General features: G+C 35.6%; 3 protein-coding genes across 5 annotated transcripts; 1 reads left to right on the top strand and 2 right to left on the bottom strand.

The window, feature by feature from the left end:
• Positions 1-275: 275 nt before the first annotated feature.
• On the top strand, positions 276-8,030 carry LOC132282722 (TITAN-like protein). Of its 3 annotated transcripts, XM_059784478.1 has the most exons (8): positions 277-636; positions 1,025-1,142; positions 2,544-2,622; positions 2,732-2,780; positions 2,857-2,998; positions 6,028-6,082; positions 6,323-6,753; positions 7,474-8,030. In XM_059784478.1, the coding sequence occupies exons 2-8, from the start codon at positions 1,095-1,097 to the stop codon at positions 7,492-7,494; spliced, it is 825 nt and encodes a 274-aa protein (XP_059640461.1). In that variant the 5' UTR covers positions 277-636; positions 1,025-1,094; the 3' UTR covers positions 7,495-8,030. The 3 variants fall into 3 exon arrangements, with proteins under 3 accessions (XP_059640462.1, XP_059640461.1, XP_059640460.1); XM_059784479.1 differs by having other exon boundaries at positions 276-1,142; positions 6,037-6,082; XM_059784477.1 differs by having other exon boundaries at positions 277-1,142.
• A 685-nt stretch (positions 8,031-8,715) lies between these two features.
• Positions 8,716-10,907, bottom strand: LOC132282717 (acetolactate synthase 2, chloroplastic-like). Its single transcript, XM_059784472.1, has one exon. The coding sequence runs from the start codon at positions 10,862-10,864 to the stop codon at positions 9,014-9,016; it is 1,851 nt and encodes a 616-aa protein (XP_059640455.1). The 5' UTR covers positions 10,865-10,907; the 3' UTR covers positions 8,716-9,013.
• A 3,837-nt stretch (positions 10,908-14,744) lies between these two features.
• Positions 14,745-16,895, bottom strand: LOC132282721 (acetolactate synthase 2, chloroplastic-like). The gene has a single exon (XM_059784476.1). It carries the CDS (start codon positions 16,832-16,834, stop codon positions 15,047-15,049), a length of 1,788 nt encoding a protein of 595 aa, XP_059640459.1. The 5' UTR covers positions 16,835-16,895; the 3' UTR covers positions 14,745-15,046.
• Between the last annotated feature and the right edge of the window lie 77 nt (positions 16,896-16,972).

Genomic DNA, 16,972 nt, shown 5'->3' with positions numbered 1-16,972 from the left:
TAAGACAACACCAAAATCATAGTTGAGGTGGATTAATTGCACTTGGAGTATAATTAAAGAGAGTTTATTGCACTTTACCCCAAAAAAAAAAAAAAAAAAAAAAAATCCCATCTGATTGACACAATTAATGGATTGATATGGTTTTTGGTTAAACTAGTTTTTTCTTTTCTTTTTCTTTTTTTTTTTTTTTTTTTTTTTTTGTGGCGTGGGTTCAAATCCACTCTCAACAATTAAAATTCATTTTTGAAAATTTTATTTTTTTATTTTTTATTTCGTTACTAGTTTTGCAACTTCCACTTTCCGGAAGAGGACACAAATCTGTCGAAGAAACCAAACCCTAATTCTAACCCCTAGCAATACCACGAAGGGCTAGCACAGTAAGAAGAAGAAGAACGATGAATTTGAGTTTTGTAAAGTCTGCAAACTGAATCACGACCAAGGTCAACGCCACAACTACTTTCCGAGCCACACCAAATCACTCTCTGCCTTCCACTCCCGATTCCAGACCAAACTCTCCGACGTCCACTTCTTCCTCAAAAACCCTAGCCTCCTCCGTCCAGAACATGCCTCTCGCAATCGACTCTGGTGCGTCTTCTGCCATTCTGACGTCGACGAGCTCACTAGCTCCTTCGCTTGGTAACTAAACTTCACACCTCTCTCCGTTTCAATTTCGATCCATTTGGTTGCTGAGAAAATTTAGAAAAGGAAAAAAGAATTTGAAATGTTTAACAAGAATTTTCTATTTTAGTTTGTAGAGTTTTTTATTTTTATTTATAAAAAAAAGACTGAACAATGCTTGACAAGAATTTTATGTGGAAATCAATCCTGTTATTCTTAGCAGAGTTGAAATTCTCCTTTTTCCGGAATAATACATAAGGGAAAACATTGGATACCGAGATTTATTTATTATTTTTGTTATTGTTTTTGGGTTTCATCTGAAGCAAAACAGAGGTTTATGGCTTTGGTTTTCAATTTTTATACTATTGTTGTATTGGGATTCTTGTTTTGAATTGTGTTAATATAGTGGTAATGCGATAAATCATCTGGCAAGTGAGGATCATTTGAAGAGATTTTTGGGGAAGTATGGCGGTGGGATGGATCGCTTGGATGCTTTAAGGATTTCTGATGTGGATCTTGCTAAGGTACTTTTCTCTTTTTTCGTGTCTTTTAATGCGTAATTTGCTTCTTTCGAATGTATTATATGTGCTGGTTGGTTATGACAGTAGATTGTTTCAAACTAGTGTCTTCTATAAACTAAGATAAATGAGTAGAGAATTATTGACATGAACAGTGGGCATACTAGAGAATTACTGACATGAACAGTGGGCAAGTAGCATTCAACCATCAGCTCTTGTTTTTGTAATTTATCACTGCACCACACTTAATAACTTACAGAATTATTCCTGCCCATCTGTATGTGAGAGGTCGTAATGACTGCAAAAATAGCAACCTCTAGAGTTGGGATGCATTTGGCTTCAATTTGTACCATCGTGCTTTACACTGACATAGTGACATACACTGGCCAACTTTCTAGGAGTTAAAAGTAAAACATAGCATTCGAATTACATGAAACACAATAGAAGAGTGTTCTGAATTTTTTTGAACTCGTTAGATACCATGAAAATATTAATCATAGACGGCCTTATTTAGCAGGTGTTTTTTTCTTGTTGTTGACAATTGGCTATGTAGACATCTAGAAATTACGTTTTTTCATTATAGTCAAAAGCCTTTTTCAACAGTTTTTAAGTGGCTTTGCTTTGGGGGAAAAAAACGGAAGCTTTTTAGAGCCTGTCAAGTTTTTTTCGTTATAGATGCTTTTCTGATTGGATGGTGACAGATTTTGAAAAGGTTTTCTGTTCAACAAAGGTCTTTTGTACATGTAAGTGTTACATATTTTATATTCTTAGGATTTTTGTAAGAGATACTTGGTACTTTTCATTCTCGATAATTGCATTTTGGATGACAATGTTTATACTTCAGAGCACAGCCACTTTGTACGAGTTTAATTTCCCTGCACGTGACATTGTCAGGTTGGTTGGTTGGTTTGTTTGTTTGTTTGTTCGTTGTTTTTTTTTTTTTTCCCACTTTCTCTAACCCAATTTTCCTTTATCCTAAGAAGTATTACTCAGTGTGTGTGAAAAAAAATATAATAGGTAACATTAACTCTCTCTCTGTCTCTCTCTCTCTCCATATCTAGATGTCTAGATACAAGTTCAGCTGCTGTATAAATATTATTTGCAGCATATATATGCTTTATTTTATTTTTCTTATGTAGAAATAAGTTTATTTGCTTATAAGTTATAACTGGAATTCATATATAAACTATGCGCGACCACACACACACTTGTGGGTACAAATTGTTCTGGCATATTGGCTTACTTAATCATTTGAGATAAAGGTAAGGATGATGATGAAATTATTATGGCATATGTTTTTATTAATTATATTGATACTATTAGAATCTCTACTCATTTAAATAAATATTATTTCTTTAGATATTTCTGTCACATTATTTACCAGTTTTCATGTATTTGTGGTTGCAGTGGGAGAAAAAGTGCAAATCATTGAAGAGTGGAGCTGCTACTGAAGGATCTCATGGACCTAATATTGGACCTTCAAATGATTTCCGCAATGAACTGAGCTCTGAATATATAGATACTTTTGACAAAAATAATATCCTTTCTCTTAAATCAAGCTTTTCAAATGGTGTTTTGCCTTTACAAAATTATACGAATGAGAGATATCAGGTATCCCATTCAGAACTATCTGAAGTCAGAGAGGTTGGCCCTCTTCTACATGATGATATCATACATGTGCATATTCTAAAAACCTCATATCTTACTATTAATGTTTAAGTTGTTGTGAAGGTTCTTGTGGAACAAGAATACTTGCACTGATATTTTGGTGCTTGTATTGTGATTCGTGTTACATGGATGGCCAACACTCTCTCCTTTATGATGGTAGGACATCCTCAGCTGATGGTTTTAGTAATGGAGGGGTAAGTTTGCTCATCCACATAATCTCCAAATTATTTGTTTTTGGTTCTAGTCCCTGGTTATATTATTATTATTATTATTTCTTATTCAGGTTTTATTTGGAAATATTTTTGTTTGGATAGAACTTTTAAAATGAGGTAGTTATTTGATTATAGACTTGCTAGAGACTTAACAACGGTGAGATGCCCTGTTTTGTAGGAAAGGATATGAATTTGAAAAAAAAATAGTTTAGATTTCTTCTTCTTCTTTTTTTTTTTTTTCAATCAAGGTAGCCAATGGGGAAAGTGATTCACTAAAGGGAGAGCATAGATTTTAGGACTCACCTCTTGTTGAAGGCTATTTCCTTCGGCCATATTTTTACCTCATTGCCTTTCAGGAAGAAATTAATGTTATCCAGGGTCAAGAACCGGCCATATTATACTGTGTGTTCCATTTATCGAAAAAAATATTATAATGTGTGTTCCGTAAGCCAACAAACTGTGTGTTTCTTTTTGTTCCGATTTTCAAGAGGCAACAATAGTCAGATACGACACTTATGTGATGGTCGGAATATGTGCTTCTTTAGGAAGGTTGAGATTTATGTTTTGATGTCTTCTGGAAAAACTGTCTTTGCATTGTACATCACCAGATATGGAAATGTTCGTTTAAATTTAAGTAAATGAAAATTTTAAATCAAACATTTTTTAATTCAACCGTGATTCATAAAATTTGAGTTTGTTTTTATATTATTGCTGATTCTGGGGTGGGATGAAGTTTTAAAAGTTTATGAAAATTTTCAGAAGTTATGAAAAATTGCTTTTGATTGGATTGGACAGAAAGTTATTTGCTTTCACTCAGTATTTGCAGGCTGTATTTCTCTCTTCATTTAGTCCTTGTTTACCAATTGAAAATGCTCAAGTGCGCCTTTAAATGCTTTGTGGTGGTTTACAGCTAATAGTAGCCCAAGTAACCTAAATTTTTGGGATAGATTACGCTAGAGAAATTATGTGGTGCATGGTGGGCGCCCTCAATATTACATATATCTATCTTTTTCTAGAGTTTGTATAGGCTAGTGTTGTGTTGGAATTTGGTGGTTGGCTTTTTGTGAATAGGTTTGCTTTTTGGTTAAACAAATATTAATTAATAATAAAAAAGGGTGACGAATTTTACAATGACTTTCTTAGTCGAGATTGAAATCTTTCCAAGTTACATGGACGTGGTTTGGTGCCTGGCTCCTTCTCAGGGATTCCCTGGCCTTTTAGATTGCATTGGGTGGAAACAACCTTTTTAAGAGCTTTTTAAAAACAGTGGAGTCTGATGGATGTTGCACCTAGCTTTTGCTTAAATATACAAGGTTGCGGAATTGACTATTTGGAGAATCTCTTAGTACAGGCCTTTACAACCCTAGATTGGACATTTGTTTCAGAATATTTTCTATTGTCTCATTTAATTGATCCTTGTGCATTCTAGTGATGTATCTCCACTTGTTCTCTATTTTGAAAGACGCGTTGCATTGAAGGTTGCATTTTTGTATAGACACTTAGAGAATGACCTCTCTCGGTTGTATGTTTCTTTGCCTTCTTTTCTTTTTTAATGATTTGTGGGCCATGGTCCACTTAGGTAATCACATTTTGACACAAGGTTGGGAATGTATGGGAACTTGTACTAAGGATGCTAGTCTTAATGGAAATCTAAAACGTGGCAGGCACAGTTCAAGCAAGATAGACATTGGCTTAATGTCTTGTCTTAGACCAGGGATTTTTTCTCTTTGTTGGCGCCTTCTTTTTTACTCTTACGGGCTTATAGCCTCGTAATTTGTGGGTGGTAGTATTTTGACTTGACAAGATTCACTGGGATTTTAGAGGCTATATGGATTATGGAGCACTGGTGGCCTCTCCTGTGAGGGAGGATATGACCATGTACTTGCACATTTGTGTCCAAAGAACTTGTCTTCTGGCAGTTAAGCTGGGGATTTGACAATTGGTTTTAAGTCTGTTAGAAAGTTGTTAATGTATTATTTTGGCTTAAAAACTTGTTTCTGGACATTTTCTGGAAATTTGATTGGCCCTAAAACCTTTTGCAAAAACTGTGTGTGTGTATTAGTTCTGTAGTTTTGTTTGTGATATTCTCATAATTGTCTGCTCTGTATCTCAATGAAAATTGTTCACTAATTCTGCCAAATTGAAAGGGTGATTTATTGGTACAATGGTATAAGTTGAACTGATAAGTATGAAGACACAGGTTCAAGACTGAAACATTCACTTTGTGCAAATTAATGACAAATGTTAGACATGGCTCTAATTTATCCCTCACAGCACGCATTCAATTGGTACTCTTCAGATAGATAAGTTTCTGTTTGTGTCATTTTTGTTTTCTTTGTTTCATCTTCATAAAAAAATTGACTACAATTTATTGTGCTCCATATAACTCATGTTATGAATTTTGTAAATTATTCACTTGAGTGCTTGAGATAGGTTTAAGCTTTAAATTTTCATCGTTTCAGAATACCTGCATGCAAAATGGTGCAACGGATTGCATATAGCATGAACAACACAGTTAAGAATGGAGTGTTGTAAAAGCTACTTATGATGGAAGTACAATTTTTGATGCTTGAAAAGAACTGCTTTCCTTAGCCCAATATGGCTCTTTTATACGAAAAAGTTTTTCTAAAAGAAGAATAATAAAATAGAACATATTACAAAGAAACCTAAAAAAGCCAACAAGACTTTTCTAAAATCCTAAAAAGATAATAAACATGGAAAATGTTTTACCAGTGATGAAGAGAAAGAAAGCCTAATCTTATATATCAGCTTAACAGTGCAAAGTGTTATAAATTTGTTATGTGATGTTGACATTAAAAAGTCAATTCTTTACATTTCTTTCTCTGTCTCTTTGCTTTCCTGTGGTTAAATACTGCTTCCTATATTCCTTCAGATTCTTAGTTTGCTTTGTTTGATTTTCAATTTTGTAATGGGATTAGATCAAACATTTTATTCTGTTCATATAAATTCATTGTTAAACCATTGGCAAACATTTAATGTCTGTGGTATAGCTGTGCCAGGTCTGTCAAGATGGAAGAACAATTAATGGAGGAAGCATTTGTCAGGGTATACAAGTTTGACTACTATAATTTGGTTTTTGTTTCTTATCTAAATTTCTACTTCAATGCTAATTTCTCTGAAGCAGCATGGTTCATAATTTGGTGAAATTGTTTTAAGGAATTCAATTTCAGGCATCATATGCTGTAAAACCCATATAGGTATATGGGCAGTGTAGTGCTAAAGAAGATCGATATGGTGGATTTGTTTCACATGCATTGCTTATCTGAGATCTTCTATTATTTTCAGGTTTGCACATCACTCAAATTTCATCCACTGTTCGTGAAGATGGTAAAGGAAATGTGCATTCTGGAGCACCTCCTCCTTGGTTCAATGCAACTGAGGCAAATCCACTAAATGTTGGACTAAAACCTGGGTTAGGACTGAGTACTGTTGCCTCTCCTCTCAGTAAACCTGGGAAGTCCCAGAAATTGAACCCGAAACGGGTGGGAGCTGCTTGGGCAGAGAAGAGAAAGATTGAACTGGAGATGGAAAGGAGAGGAGTGTGTATTGCCAATAATTTTGATGCTAACTGGCTCCCTAATTTTGGTAGAGTTTGGCAATCAGGTAGCCGAAAGGAATCTAGAAAAGAATTTGAGGTGGAGGACAAAAAACCGCTAAAGGTTGAAACTGAAACTGAGACATCAATCAAGATACAGCCTTACATAAGCAAACGAATGGTAAACCTTGAATCCCCATGTACCATGTTATAAAGTTTTTATTTTTCTTCGTTATTTTAAAGAGATTAGATTATGGCTTTTGATATATAATCTCATTTTACAATTGTGTGCCTGGATAGTGATTTGTTTTTCGTATGTATTCCTTCATTTATCTCCTATGGTTGATATAGAGCTTGCAATTTCTGGTCTATCCTTATTATGATACGTCGTGTTCATGCAAGCAGTACAAGGAGTAACTTAAAAGAGTAGCATTAGCATCAATTTAGAGTAGATTAGAATTAATTAGAGAAATTTTGGTTGTGTGTTGTATTAAATGCAGTTCTTATGTTTCTGTAAATTTAAACTACTGTATTATTATTATTATTATTATTAGTATTAATTTTTGTAGAACTTGGAGGAAAGTATTATCACCTCCATTTTTTTCCCTTTTATAGTGGTTGGGTTGCACAGACATGCTTCTGCTTTTATTATAATGCCACTACTACTACTATTAATTTCTTGTGGAACTTGGAGGAAAGTATTGTCATCTCCAATTTTTTATTTACTTTTCTGGTGGTGGGTTTCCATGCGCATGCTTCTGCATTTACTATTACAACTTGTTACCCACTATTTCATTTGGTCTCTCACTAATGCTAACAAAATTCTACTTAGTTATCTCACTAATACTGGGTATTGAGCACCCACTAACTGAGGCTAACTTGTTTCCTTTGGTTGTTGCAGCGAAGGGATGACGGGAAGTAGTGCTTTTTGCCAAGCAGGCTTAAAAGTTTTTAGATCCCGGTGCTACTTAGAGTATGCATATATTTTTCTGTATTCACCTTCAATTTTGATTGGAGGTCAAATGGATCCAGAATTTTGTTAAAAGAGGCAGCTCATTGAAAATCAGCTTCAAAGTCCAGTCATAAATCCGTTTCTCCAGAGCATTGGACTAAAAATGCTGTCAACTTAGATGTCCACACAACACATGTATATATACACACACATTAGTGGGACATGTCAATTTTTGTTCATCGCTGTAGTGTTCTATGCTAACTCACCAATCATTGTCATTGAATTCAGCAAACTCGTCATTAGGTGATGCATCAAAAGAACATCTGTAATACACTATTATTGAGTTTCAGTTGTAATGACAGTCAAGGTGGATTGCATTTTTTCGAACCTAGGGTTTTTTTTTTCTTTTTGGCAGAATTTGCCCTTGTATATTTGCTTAAGCTGAAACTGAAGGCTTCCTGACTCCAAATTATTACTTATTGAAAAATAGATTTTAGTTTGTGTTCTGTTCTTCATTGAAATCCTAGGCTGGAACCTCTCAATTTCAATATTTCGTTTGTATTGGGGTAAAATTTTGTGACATGTTTTAAACTTGTTCAGCTTTCCAGAGATGGCAAACATTCGGGCCTGTCTGAAATTATTTTCTGTTCTCGACATAGGATAGAAAAAACGATGTGGAACGTTTTTGGCATAGTATTTTACGTAATATTATGTTTGGGAGCATGGAAAATTAGTTCAAACTCTGCGCTAATACCATGCTTTCCATAAGCAACACAACTGTTTTTTGAAAAACTCTCGTGAACATAAGGGGTCCATACTTTTGCTTTGACCCAAAGCAAAATCAATGTTTCTGCTTTGAAAGTTTGTTTGGTAATGTATATTTGTTGCAAGACTTTTAGGAACAAAAAAATGAATGGTAAAAAATGTTACAAGTTTGAAAAATTAAATGGTTAGTTAAAAATGTTTGTTTTATTTTATTTATTTATTTTTTTTCCGAGGGAACAATGCTTTTGCTATAGTGCGGAAGCAACCAAAAATATCAATTTTTTGTTTCTGATTTTGGTTTATTTTTTGCAAGCGTTTTGATGCTATTCAAATAGTAAGAAACGTACAGTAAGCTAACAAAAGCAAAAAAAAAAAAAAAACACAAAACAGAAACCATGTCAAACAAACTCTAAAACAGGTATTATTTTCGATTTATTATCGGACCAACATTCAAGCTACAATTATGTGAGCTTCTGTACTTGCACAAAAGCTAGCTTTTGTGCAAGTACAGAAGCTTTGGAACAAATAGCTTTTGTGCAAGTACAGAAGCTTTGGAACAAATACATCCAACTTCATATTCGTAATAGTCTCAAAATGACAAAAACAGCTCATTATTGCTATTTTACAAACAGTGCATGAAATAAACGAAGTATACCCACCCCCAATAACGAACTAAAATACAACATTTAGAACTGTGTAAAGCTGAAAATAAAACAGGTCAATATCAATATGTGAATGTCCCATTACCTTGGGTGATCACATCTTCCAAGGCTCCCGACCACTCATATGGTCCAACTACATCCAGCAAGTAGGGACCAGGGGTATCCAACATTTTCTGAATTGCAGCTCTAACATCTTCCTTCTTTGTCACACGGGCAGCAGGTATATTCCAAGCTTGTGCAAGCTTCACCGGATCATCCCAATGACGAACCATACCCGGACGTCGGTTGCTCAGCAGCATTATCTTCACCGGAAGATCCTCCCTACCGATTGTCCCCAACTCTTGTACATTCATCAGGAAACTTCTCTCTCCATCAATGTCCACAACAACAGCATCAGGTCGTGCAACAGCAGCCCCGATTGCCACAGGTAAACCAAAACCCATAAACCCCAATCCACCTGATGTCAGCCACTGCCTAGGCGTATTAAACTTGTAGAAACACGCAGCCCATATTTGATGCTGCCCAGCACCACCAGTAGTTATGATGGCATTCCCCTTCGTCAACTCACCAAGAACCTGAATTGCATATTGTGGAGGAATAGCTTCTTCAAAAGTCTTGAAACTCGAAGGGTTTTTAATTTTCTGCATCTTGAGCTCCTGCCTCCAAGCTGAAAAATCAAGCTTACCCTCACCTTCTTTCCTCTCTAGTATCATATTCATACCGTTCAGAGCCAACTTCACATCTGCCCAAAACGGCCAATGTGCTTGCTTATTCTTCCCTATCTCAACTGAATCTATGTCAATATGAACAATTTTAGCCTGGCTAGCGAAAGTTTCAAGCTTTCTAATCGCACGGTCATCAAAACTTACGCCAAGGGCAAGCAACAAATCACTTTTATCTACACCATAATTAGCATAAACAGTACCGTGCATTCCAAGCAGTTGTAGGCAAAGCTCATCAGAACACGGGTATGCCCCGATACCCATTAAACTACATGCCACCGGAATCCCGGTAAGCTCCACAAATCGCCTCAACTCCTCACTTGAATCCAAACACCCACCACCCACATACAAAACAGGCCTCTTTGACTCCGATATCAACCTAACAATCTGTTCCAATTGGGGCTCATTGGGTGGTTTTGGCAATTTAGGCGTGTAATCAGGTAATTTAATGGGTTGATCCCAATTTGGAACAACCATTTGTTGTTGTAGTATATCTTTTGGAATATTAATTAACACAGGACCTGGTCGGCCCGAAGATGCAATAAAGAAAGCTTCACGCACAGTTCTAGGAATGTCTTCTACATCTAAAACAAGGTAATTATGCTTAGTGATCGAGCGAGTTACCTCAACGATTGTTGAGGTTTCTTGAAATCCGTCAGTGCCGATTGTCCGACTGGGGACTTGTTCGTTAATGACCACTATTGGGACGCTATCGAGCAACGCGTCAGCGAGTCCGCTGGCCAGATTGGTGGCGCCGGCCCCCGAAGTGGTGGCGAAGCAGACGCCCGGGAGACCGGAGGCGCGTGCGTAGCCGTTGGTAGCGAAGACACCACCCTGTTCGTGCCGCGCAGTGACGTTTCGGATGGTGGTGGAGCGTCTGAGGGCTTTGTGGATCTCCAATGACGCGACGCCCTGGGAGGCGAAGACGTTGGTGACGCCTTCGCGCTCGAGGGCTTCGACGAGGACGTCGGATCCCTTTCTGGGTTCGTCCGCTGCGAATCGGGATATGAAGGTTTCGGGGAGGGCTTTGGCGGCGGTTGTGGTGGGTTTGGGGTTGGAACGGACACTGGAGAAGGAGAAATGACGGCGGGGAGTGGGTTTTTGGGGGTTAAAGGGTAATCGGAGGGCAAGGCTTGGGAGTGAGAAAGTAGAGGGCAATAAGAGGGAAGCGCGCGAAACAGTGGCCTCCATTTTTAACGAGCAGAGAGAGAAACAGACGTCTGGTAGCTTTAGGGTTAGCTTTGCTACCAATAGCAACAGACCCAGTCCGGTGACTGTAGGTAGACAACGATGTTCATATATATATATATATCACTTTTATTAGAAATGAAGAGCTGTTAAAAGAAAGTAAACGAAACAAAAATCTTTAAGAAATTCCTCCATAAATATTTAAAAATTTTAGTTTTTCATGAAAGTTGTAACATTATATTTTGATCTCTTATTATTTTCTTGCTAGTTATTTATCTTCATATTAAAATTCTGTTATTATACTACAATTTTATGACTATTTATTTTAGGATTCTTCCCCATATTTTCACAAAAAAAAAAAAAAAAAAAAAAAAAAAAAAAAAAAAAAAAAAAGAAGAAGAAAAAGAAGACAGAGTGATACGACAAATCTAAAAAAATAAGGATATATATATATATATATATATATATATTTGATATTTAGTGTGTTTTGAAATGAAATTTTGTGTTTTCTTAATTTATAAATATGTTAATTATTACATTTAAATTAATAATATTACACGAAATTGATATATATATATCAATTTCGTTTCAAAACACACTAAATATCAAATAAATATAAATATATATATATATCTATCTTATATCCTTGTTTTTTTAGATTTGTCGTATCACTGTATCTTCTTCTTCTTCTTCTTCTTAAACCATTCATTACAGGAAAAAAAACAAAAGAAAGAAGCTGATTTGCATCAGTTTTTAAAAAAATCCTTTAAATAATATTCTCCGCGCATTCTAGTTGTATTCAAAAAGTCTCCTCCGCGACTGTCTGGCCCATGGATGTTTTTTTTTTTTTTGGTTATTTTATTTATTTATTTTTTTATCATTCCTTAGATGAAAGTTAAGGAAGAAAAGAAAATTAATTATTGTAGGATTCATTTGGTTCCTATTGAATAATTTTTAAGAAAAATGAGCAAAAGTGTCATTTGAGTTGTTGAAACAGATTGTGTTTAAAACTAATGTATAAACATATTTTAATTTTAGAAAGTAAACTAGTATAAATGAGAATTCATATTATAAAGAGTATATATATATATATATATATATATATATATATTAAAGAAAGCAAAAATTTTCAGGAAATAAACGGGTAGAATAAGATACGGAAAGGTGATACGGTAAATTAAAAAAAAAAAAAATGCGAATACAACAAATACTTCAATTTTTTAAAATATAATTTTATTAATTTCCTATAATATTATGACTTTAAATGCAATAATTAACATATTCGTAAATAAAAAACAAGTATATAAAATACAAGATTTCATTTCATAACAAGCTAAACATCAAATAAAATTTTAATGTCTTAAACAACATGAAAAAAAATATAAAAAAGTTGATTTGAATAAATTTTTTTTTAAAATCCTTTGAAAAGTATCATCAATCCCAGTCGTATCCAAAAATTATCTCTGTATATCCTCAGCATATCCCAATCATAAAATTGAATATTTTTCCGGGGAGTATCATACACGTGTCCGATACCGCACGACACCTTCGAGAAAATATCCGTGTTCAATAAAGTTTAAAATTTTTTCATTATTTTTCCTATCTAGCTGTTTCATCTAACCAAACTAAGCCTTAAATCCTCCTAGATTCACCTAGAATCATTTGCTTATTTATATAACCATAAATCAAATCAGAAAATTGAATAATCCCCTCCTTAGAAACAAAAAATATCAAATAATATTAATGCAGTTACTATATGAAACATATCAATATAAATTTCCAAAGTTCTGAAACATATGTTCAGGGCAAAGTATAAACTGTTGGACTGACAATTGGATAAAGGGAGCTGAGCATTACCCTCCGTAACTATTGTTGCAGACCTCATTGATCCTCTTAGAAGGTGGAGAAAAGACATTAACAGATCCTTATTAAATCCGAGGGACTCAACTCTAATTCTGCAAACTACCTTGAAATACTTAGAAAAGAATGGTACGGTGTTTTTCTTGTTTTGGTTAAGATTTAAGTCATGCAGGTCGAGAGCAAGTGTGGAAGCGAATGTGAGAGTAAGAGTAAGAGTAAGAAAACGACAAAATCTAAGTCACACGTAGTGAGATTGAAAATAAGAGTGAAGTGCGAGAATGGAAGCATGGAATTAAATGGATAGTAGCACTCGTTTAGAAGAATTATGTAACTTAGGTCAAAACTGACTATCAATGAGCCATCAAACTATCCAAGCAACCTACAAATAATAATATGCACCATAGTCCAAGCATCAGTCAAGAATTTAAATCAAATTGGAAAGGCTTGTGGAATCTTAAAATCAAGAAGAAAATTATTATTATTATTATTTTTATTTTTGTAATATGGTCATGATAGATCCAATACCTCCCCTTTCATTATCCGGCAATCTAGAGAAGAAGCAATGATTGGTGCTTTAATCAAGTTCTTTGATCACTCAGCTGTAGATTGCAGTGTTATTTCATTGGAAAATAATTTTTACACCGACCAGTTGTAATGAATTACTAAACTTAATATTTTTAATTTTATCTCTAGACCGTGTGTTATCTCATTGAAAAATGATTTTTACACCGATTACTTATAGGAATTGTTAGACTTACCATTTTTAATTTGTATTTTATACAATAAATAAAAGAGTAAAATCCTCAACTTATTTGTATTTAGTATAAATAACTAATAAAAAAATTATTCGAAAATATAACCAGGTTGGCCATTTTTCTAGGGTAAGCTAATAGAAAATGTAACCAGGTCATGTTATAAGTATTTAGTGTGAATATCTGTTTCTATTTTGAAATCTTGCAGAAAAAAAAAAAAAAAAAGAAGAAGTTTTAATATTTAAATAAGAAGGTAGTCTCTAGAAACTCAACTCCATTTTTGGTTTTTCCAAAATTTTTAAATAATTACTTTTTTCATCCCTACACAACTTAAAGTAATTAAAAATTACTACTTTTGTTTTATTATTATTATTTTTGAAGTGGACCTCTCCAAATTCCCAAACAACATGAGATAAAAATAAAAAAGAAAAAAGAAAAAAGGACAAACAAATGGCAGCAGACAATAATTAATATCTACATACTCTTTTGGTATTAGATAACTGAAATTATTATCTACATATTCGTTTTGTTTGTTTCCCAAAACAATATCTTTTCACCCCATCTATTTTTCCATTTTGTTAAAAAAGGGGCAGCTCATTGAAGAAAATCAGCTTCAAAAGGTTAATGTATTCAGCAAACTCAATCAATGTTTCTGCTTTAAAATGTTTTCAATACTAATGTATTTGTTGCAAGATATTTGGAAACAAAAACAGGAAAACATGATTGGTAAAAAAGTATTGCAAGTTTGAAAAATTAAATGGATAATTAAAAATGTCTTTTTATTTATTTTTTATTTTTTTTAGGGTGAATAATGCTTTTACTATAGTGCGGGAGCAACCAAAAATATTAATTTTTTGTCTCTTATTTTGACTTATTTTTGCAAGCATTTGGATATTATTCAAATCGTAGCAAACATTACGAAATATGTTTGTACTTTTGCTTCGTTATATTAAGTTGGCAGAAGCAAAAAATACCAAACAGAAATTATTACCAAACAAATCCTAAAATAGGTGTTATTTTCGGTTTATTGTCGGACCAACATTCAAGCTACACTTAGGTAAGTTTCTGCACTTGCACAAAAGCTATTGTGGTTTGAATATGCTGCACATTCCTTTTAACACGGATATAAATGTTTTGGTTAAATGTTGTACTTTAGTGATAGCTTTCTTATCATTCAAAAAAGTTACAATGATTACCATTATGATTATACCATATTGAAGCAAGAAAGTTTAAACATCACATCTGGCCTACATGTCAATCAGCTCAACAGAAAAGGAGAAGTCATACCCCTTTACTATGTGGCAACTTTCATCAATCCAAACCCTGATAACACGGGGCCACCACCGTAATTCATCATTAAAGCAAAGCAAGTAATCTTTGTAACATTACAAACAAATAGATCGAACTTCATATTCGTAACAAAAAAGCTCATTATTGCAAACAGTGCATGAAATAAATAATTATACCCCACCCCCAATAACGAACCATGTAAAGCTGAAAATACAACAGGTCAAGCCATTCCTACCTACGACACTTAGAACTATGTAAAGCTGAAAAATACAAAAGGTCAATATCAATATGTGAATGTCCCATTACCTTGGGTAACCACATCTTTCAGGGTTCCACACCACTCATATGGTCCAACTACATCCAGCAAGTAGGGACCAGGGGTATCCAACATTTTCTGAATTGCAGCTCTAACATCTTCCATCTTGGTCACACGGGCAGCAGGTATATCCCATTCTTCTGCATGCTTCACCGGATCATCAAGATGAGGAACCGTACTCAGCACCATTATCTTTACCGGAAGATCCTCCCTACTGATTGTCCCCAACTCTTGGACATTCATCAGGAAACCTCTCTCACCATCAATGCACACAACAGCAGCATCAGGTCTTGCAACAGTGGCTCCGATTGCAGCAGGCAAACCAAAACCCATAAACCCCAACCCACCTGATGTCAGCCACTGCCGAGGCCCATTAAACTTGTAAAAATGCGCAGCCCACATTTCATGCTGCTCAGAACCACCAGTACTTATAATGGCATTCCCCTTGGTCAACTCACCAAGAACCAGAATTGCATACTGAGGAGAAATAGCTTCTTCAAAAGTCTTGAAACTCAATGGGTTTCTAATTTTCTGCACCTTTAGCTCCTGCCTCCAAGCTGAAAAATCCAGTTTACCCTCACCTCCTTTTCTCTCTAATATCTTATTCATACCGTCCAGAGCTAACTTCACATCTGCCCAAACCGGCCAATGAGCTTTCTTATTCTTCCCTATCTCAACTGAATCTATTTCAATATGAACAATTTTAGCCTGGCTAGCAAAAGTTTCAAGCTTTCCGATTGCACGGTCATCAAAACTTACCCCAAGGGCAAGCAACAAATCACTTTTATCTACACCATAATTAGCATAAACAGTACCGTGCATTCCAACCATTTGTAGGGAAAGCTCATCAGAACACGGGTACGCCCCGACACCCATCAAACTACATGTCACCGGAATCCCGGTAAGCTCCACAAATTGCCTCAACTCCTCACTTGAATCCAAACACCCACCACCCACATACAAAACAGGCCTCTTTGACTCAGATATCAACCTAACAATCTGTTCCAATTGGGGCTCATTGGGTGGTTTTGGCAATTTAAGCATGTAATTAGGTAATTTAATGGGTTGATCCCAATTCGGAACAACCATTTGTTGCTGTATATCCTTAGGAAAATTAATTAACACAGGGCCTGGTCGGCACGTAGATGCAATAAAGAAAGCTTCACCCACAATTCTAGGAATGTCTTCTCCATCTAAAACAAGATAATTATGCTTAGCGATCGAGTGATCAGTTACCTCCACAATTGTTGAGGTTTTTTGAAATCCGTCGGTGCCGATCATCCGTCTGGGGACTTGTCCGTCAATAGCTACGATTGGGATGCTATTGAGCTTCGCTTTGGTCAGTCCGCTAACCAAATTGGTGGCCGAAGTGGCGATGCAGACGCCAGGGAGGCCGGAGGCGGTTGCGTAGCCCTCGGCAGCGAAGATGCCACCCTGTTCGTTTCGGATGGTGCTGGAACGTGTGAGGGCTTGGTCGATCTCCAACGACGCGCCGCCCCGGTAGGCGAAGACGTTGGTGACGCCTTCGCGCTCGAGGGCTTCGACGAGGACGTCGGATCCCTTTCTGGGTTCGTCTGCTGAGAATCGGGATATGAAGTTTCCGGGGAGGGCTTTGGCGGCGGTTGTGGTGGGTTTGGGGTTGGAACGGACACTGGAGAAGGAGAAATGGCGGCGGAGAGTGGGTTTGGGGTTTCTGGGTTTTGTGAGATAGAGAGTAGAGGGCAATAAAGGGGAAACGCGCAAAACTGCCTCCATTTTTAACGAGCAGAGAGAGAAACAGACGTCTGGTATCTTTAGGGTTAGCTTTGTTACCAATAGCAACAGAACCAGTCCGGTGACTCTGGTAGACAACGATGTTCATATATATATATATATTTCACGTGTTATTAGAAA

This window comes from Cornus florida, unplaced genomic scaffold (genome assembly GCF_030987335.1).
Source record: "Cornus florida cultivar Cherokee Brave unplaced genomic scaffold, ASM3098733v1 CherokeeBrave_3.0.0_Hap2_Chr11, whole genome shotgun sequence".
Taxonomy (NCBI): domain Eukaryota; kingdom Viridiplantae; phylum Streptophyta; class Magnoliopsida; order Cornales; family Cornaceae; genus Cornus; species Cornus florida.
The sequence above is the reverse complement of the archived record's forward strand: the minus strand, read 5'-3'. Positions and strand labels throughout refer to the sequence as shown.

What these genes read in the sequence shown, in the direction of transcription:
- LOC132282722 (XM_059784478.1), top strand. Translation starts at nt 1,095, where the DNA reads ATGGATCGCTTGGATGCTTTAAGGATTTCTGATGTGGATCTTGCTAAG. An exon ending in TAATATTGGACCTTCAAATG is followed by an intron (nt 2,623 to 2,731) that starts ATTTCCGCAATG and finishes ACAAAATTATAC; the next exon opens with GAATGAGAGATATCAGGTAT. An exon ending in TGGAGGAAGCATTTGTCAGG is followed by an intron (nt 6,083 to 6,322) that starts GTATACAAGTTT and finishes TATTATTTTCAG; the next exon opens with GTTTGCACATCACTCAAATT.
- LOC132282717 (XM_059784472.1), bottom strand. Translation starts at nt 10,864, where the DNA reads ATGGAGGCCACTGTTTCGCGCGCTTCCCTCTTATTGCCCTCTACTTTC.
- LOC132282721 (XM_059784476.1), bottom strand. Translation starts at nt 16,834, where the DNA reads ATGGAGGCAGTTTTGCGCGTTTCCCCTTTATTGCCCTCTACTCTCTAT.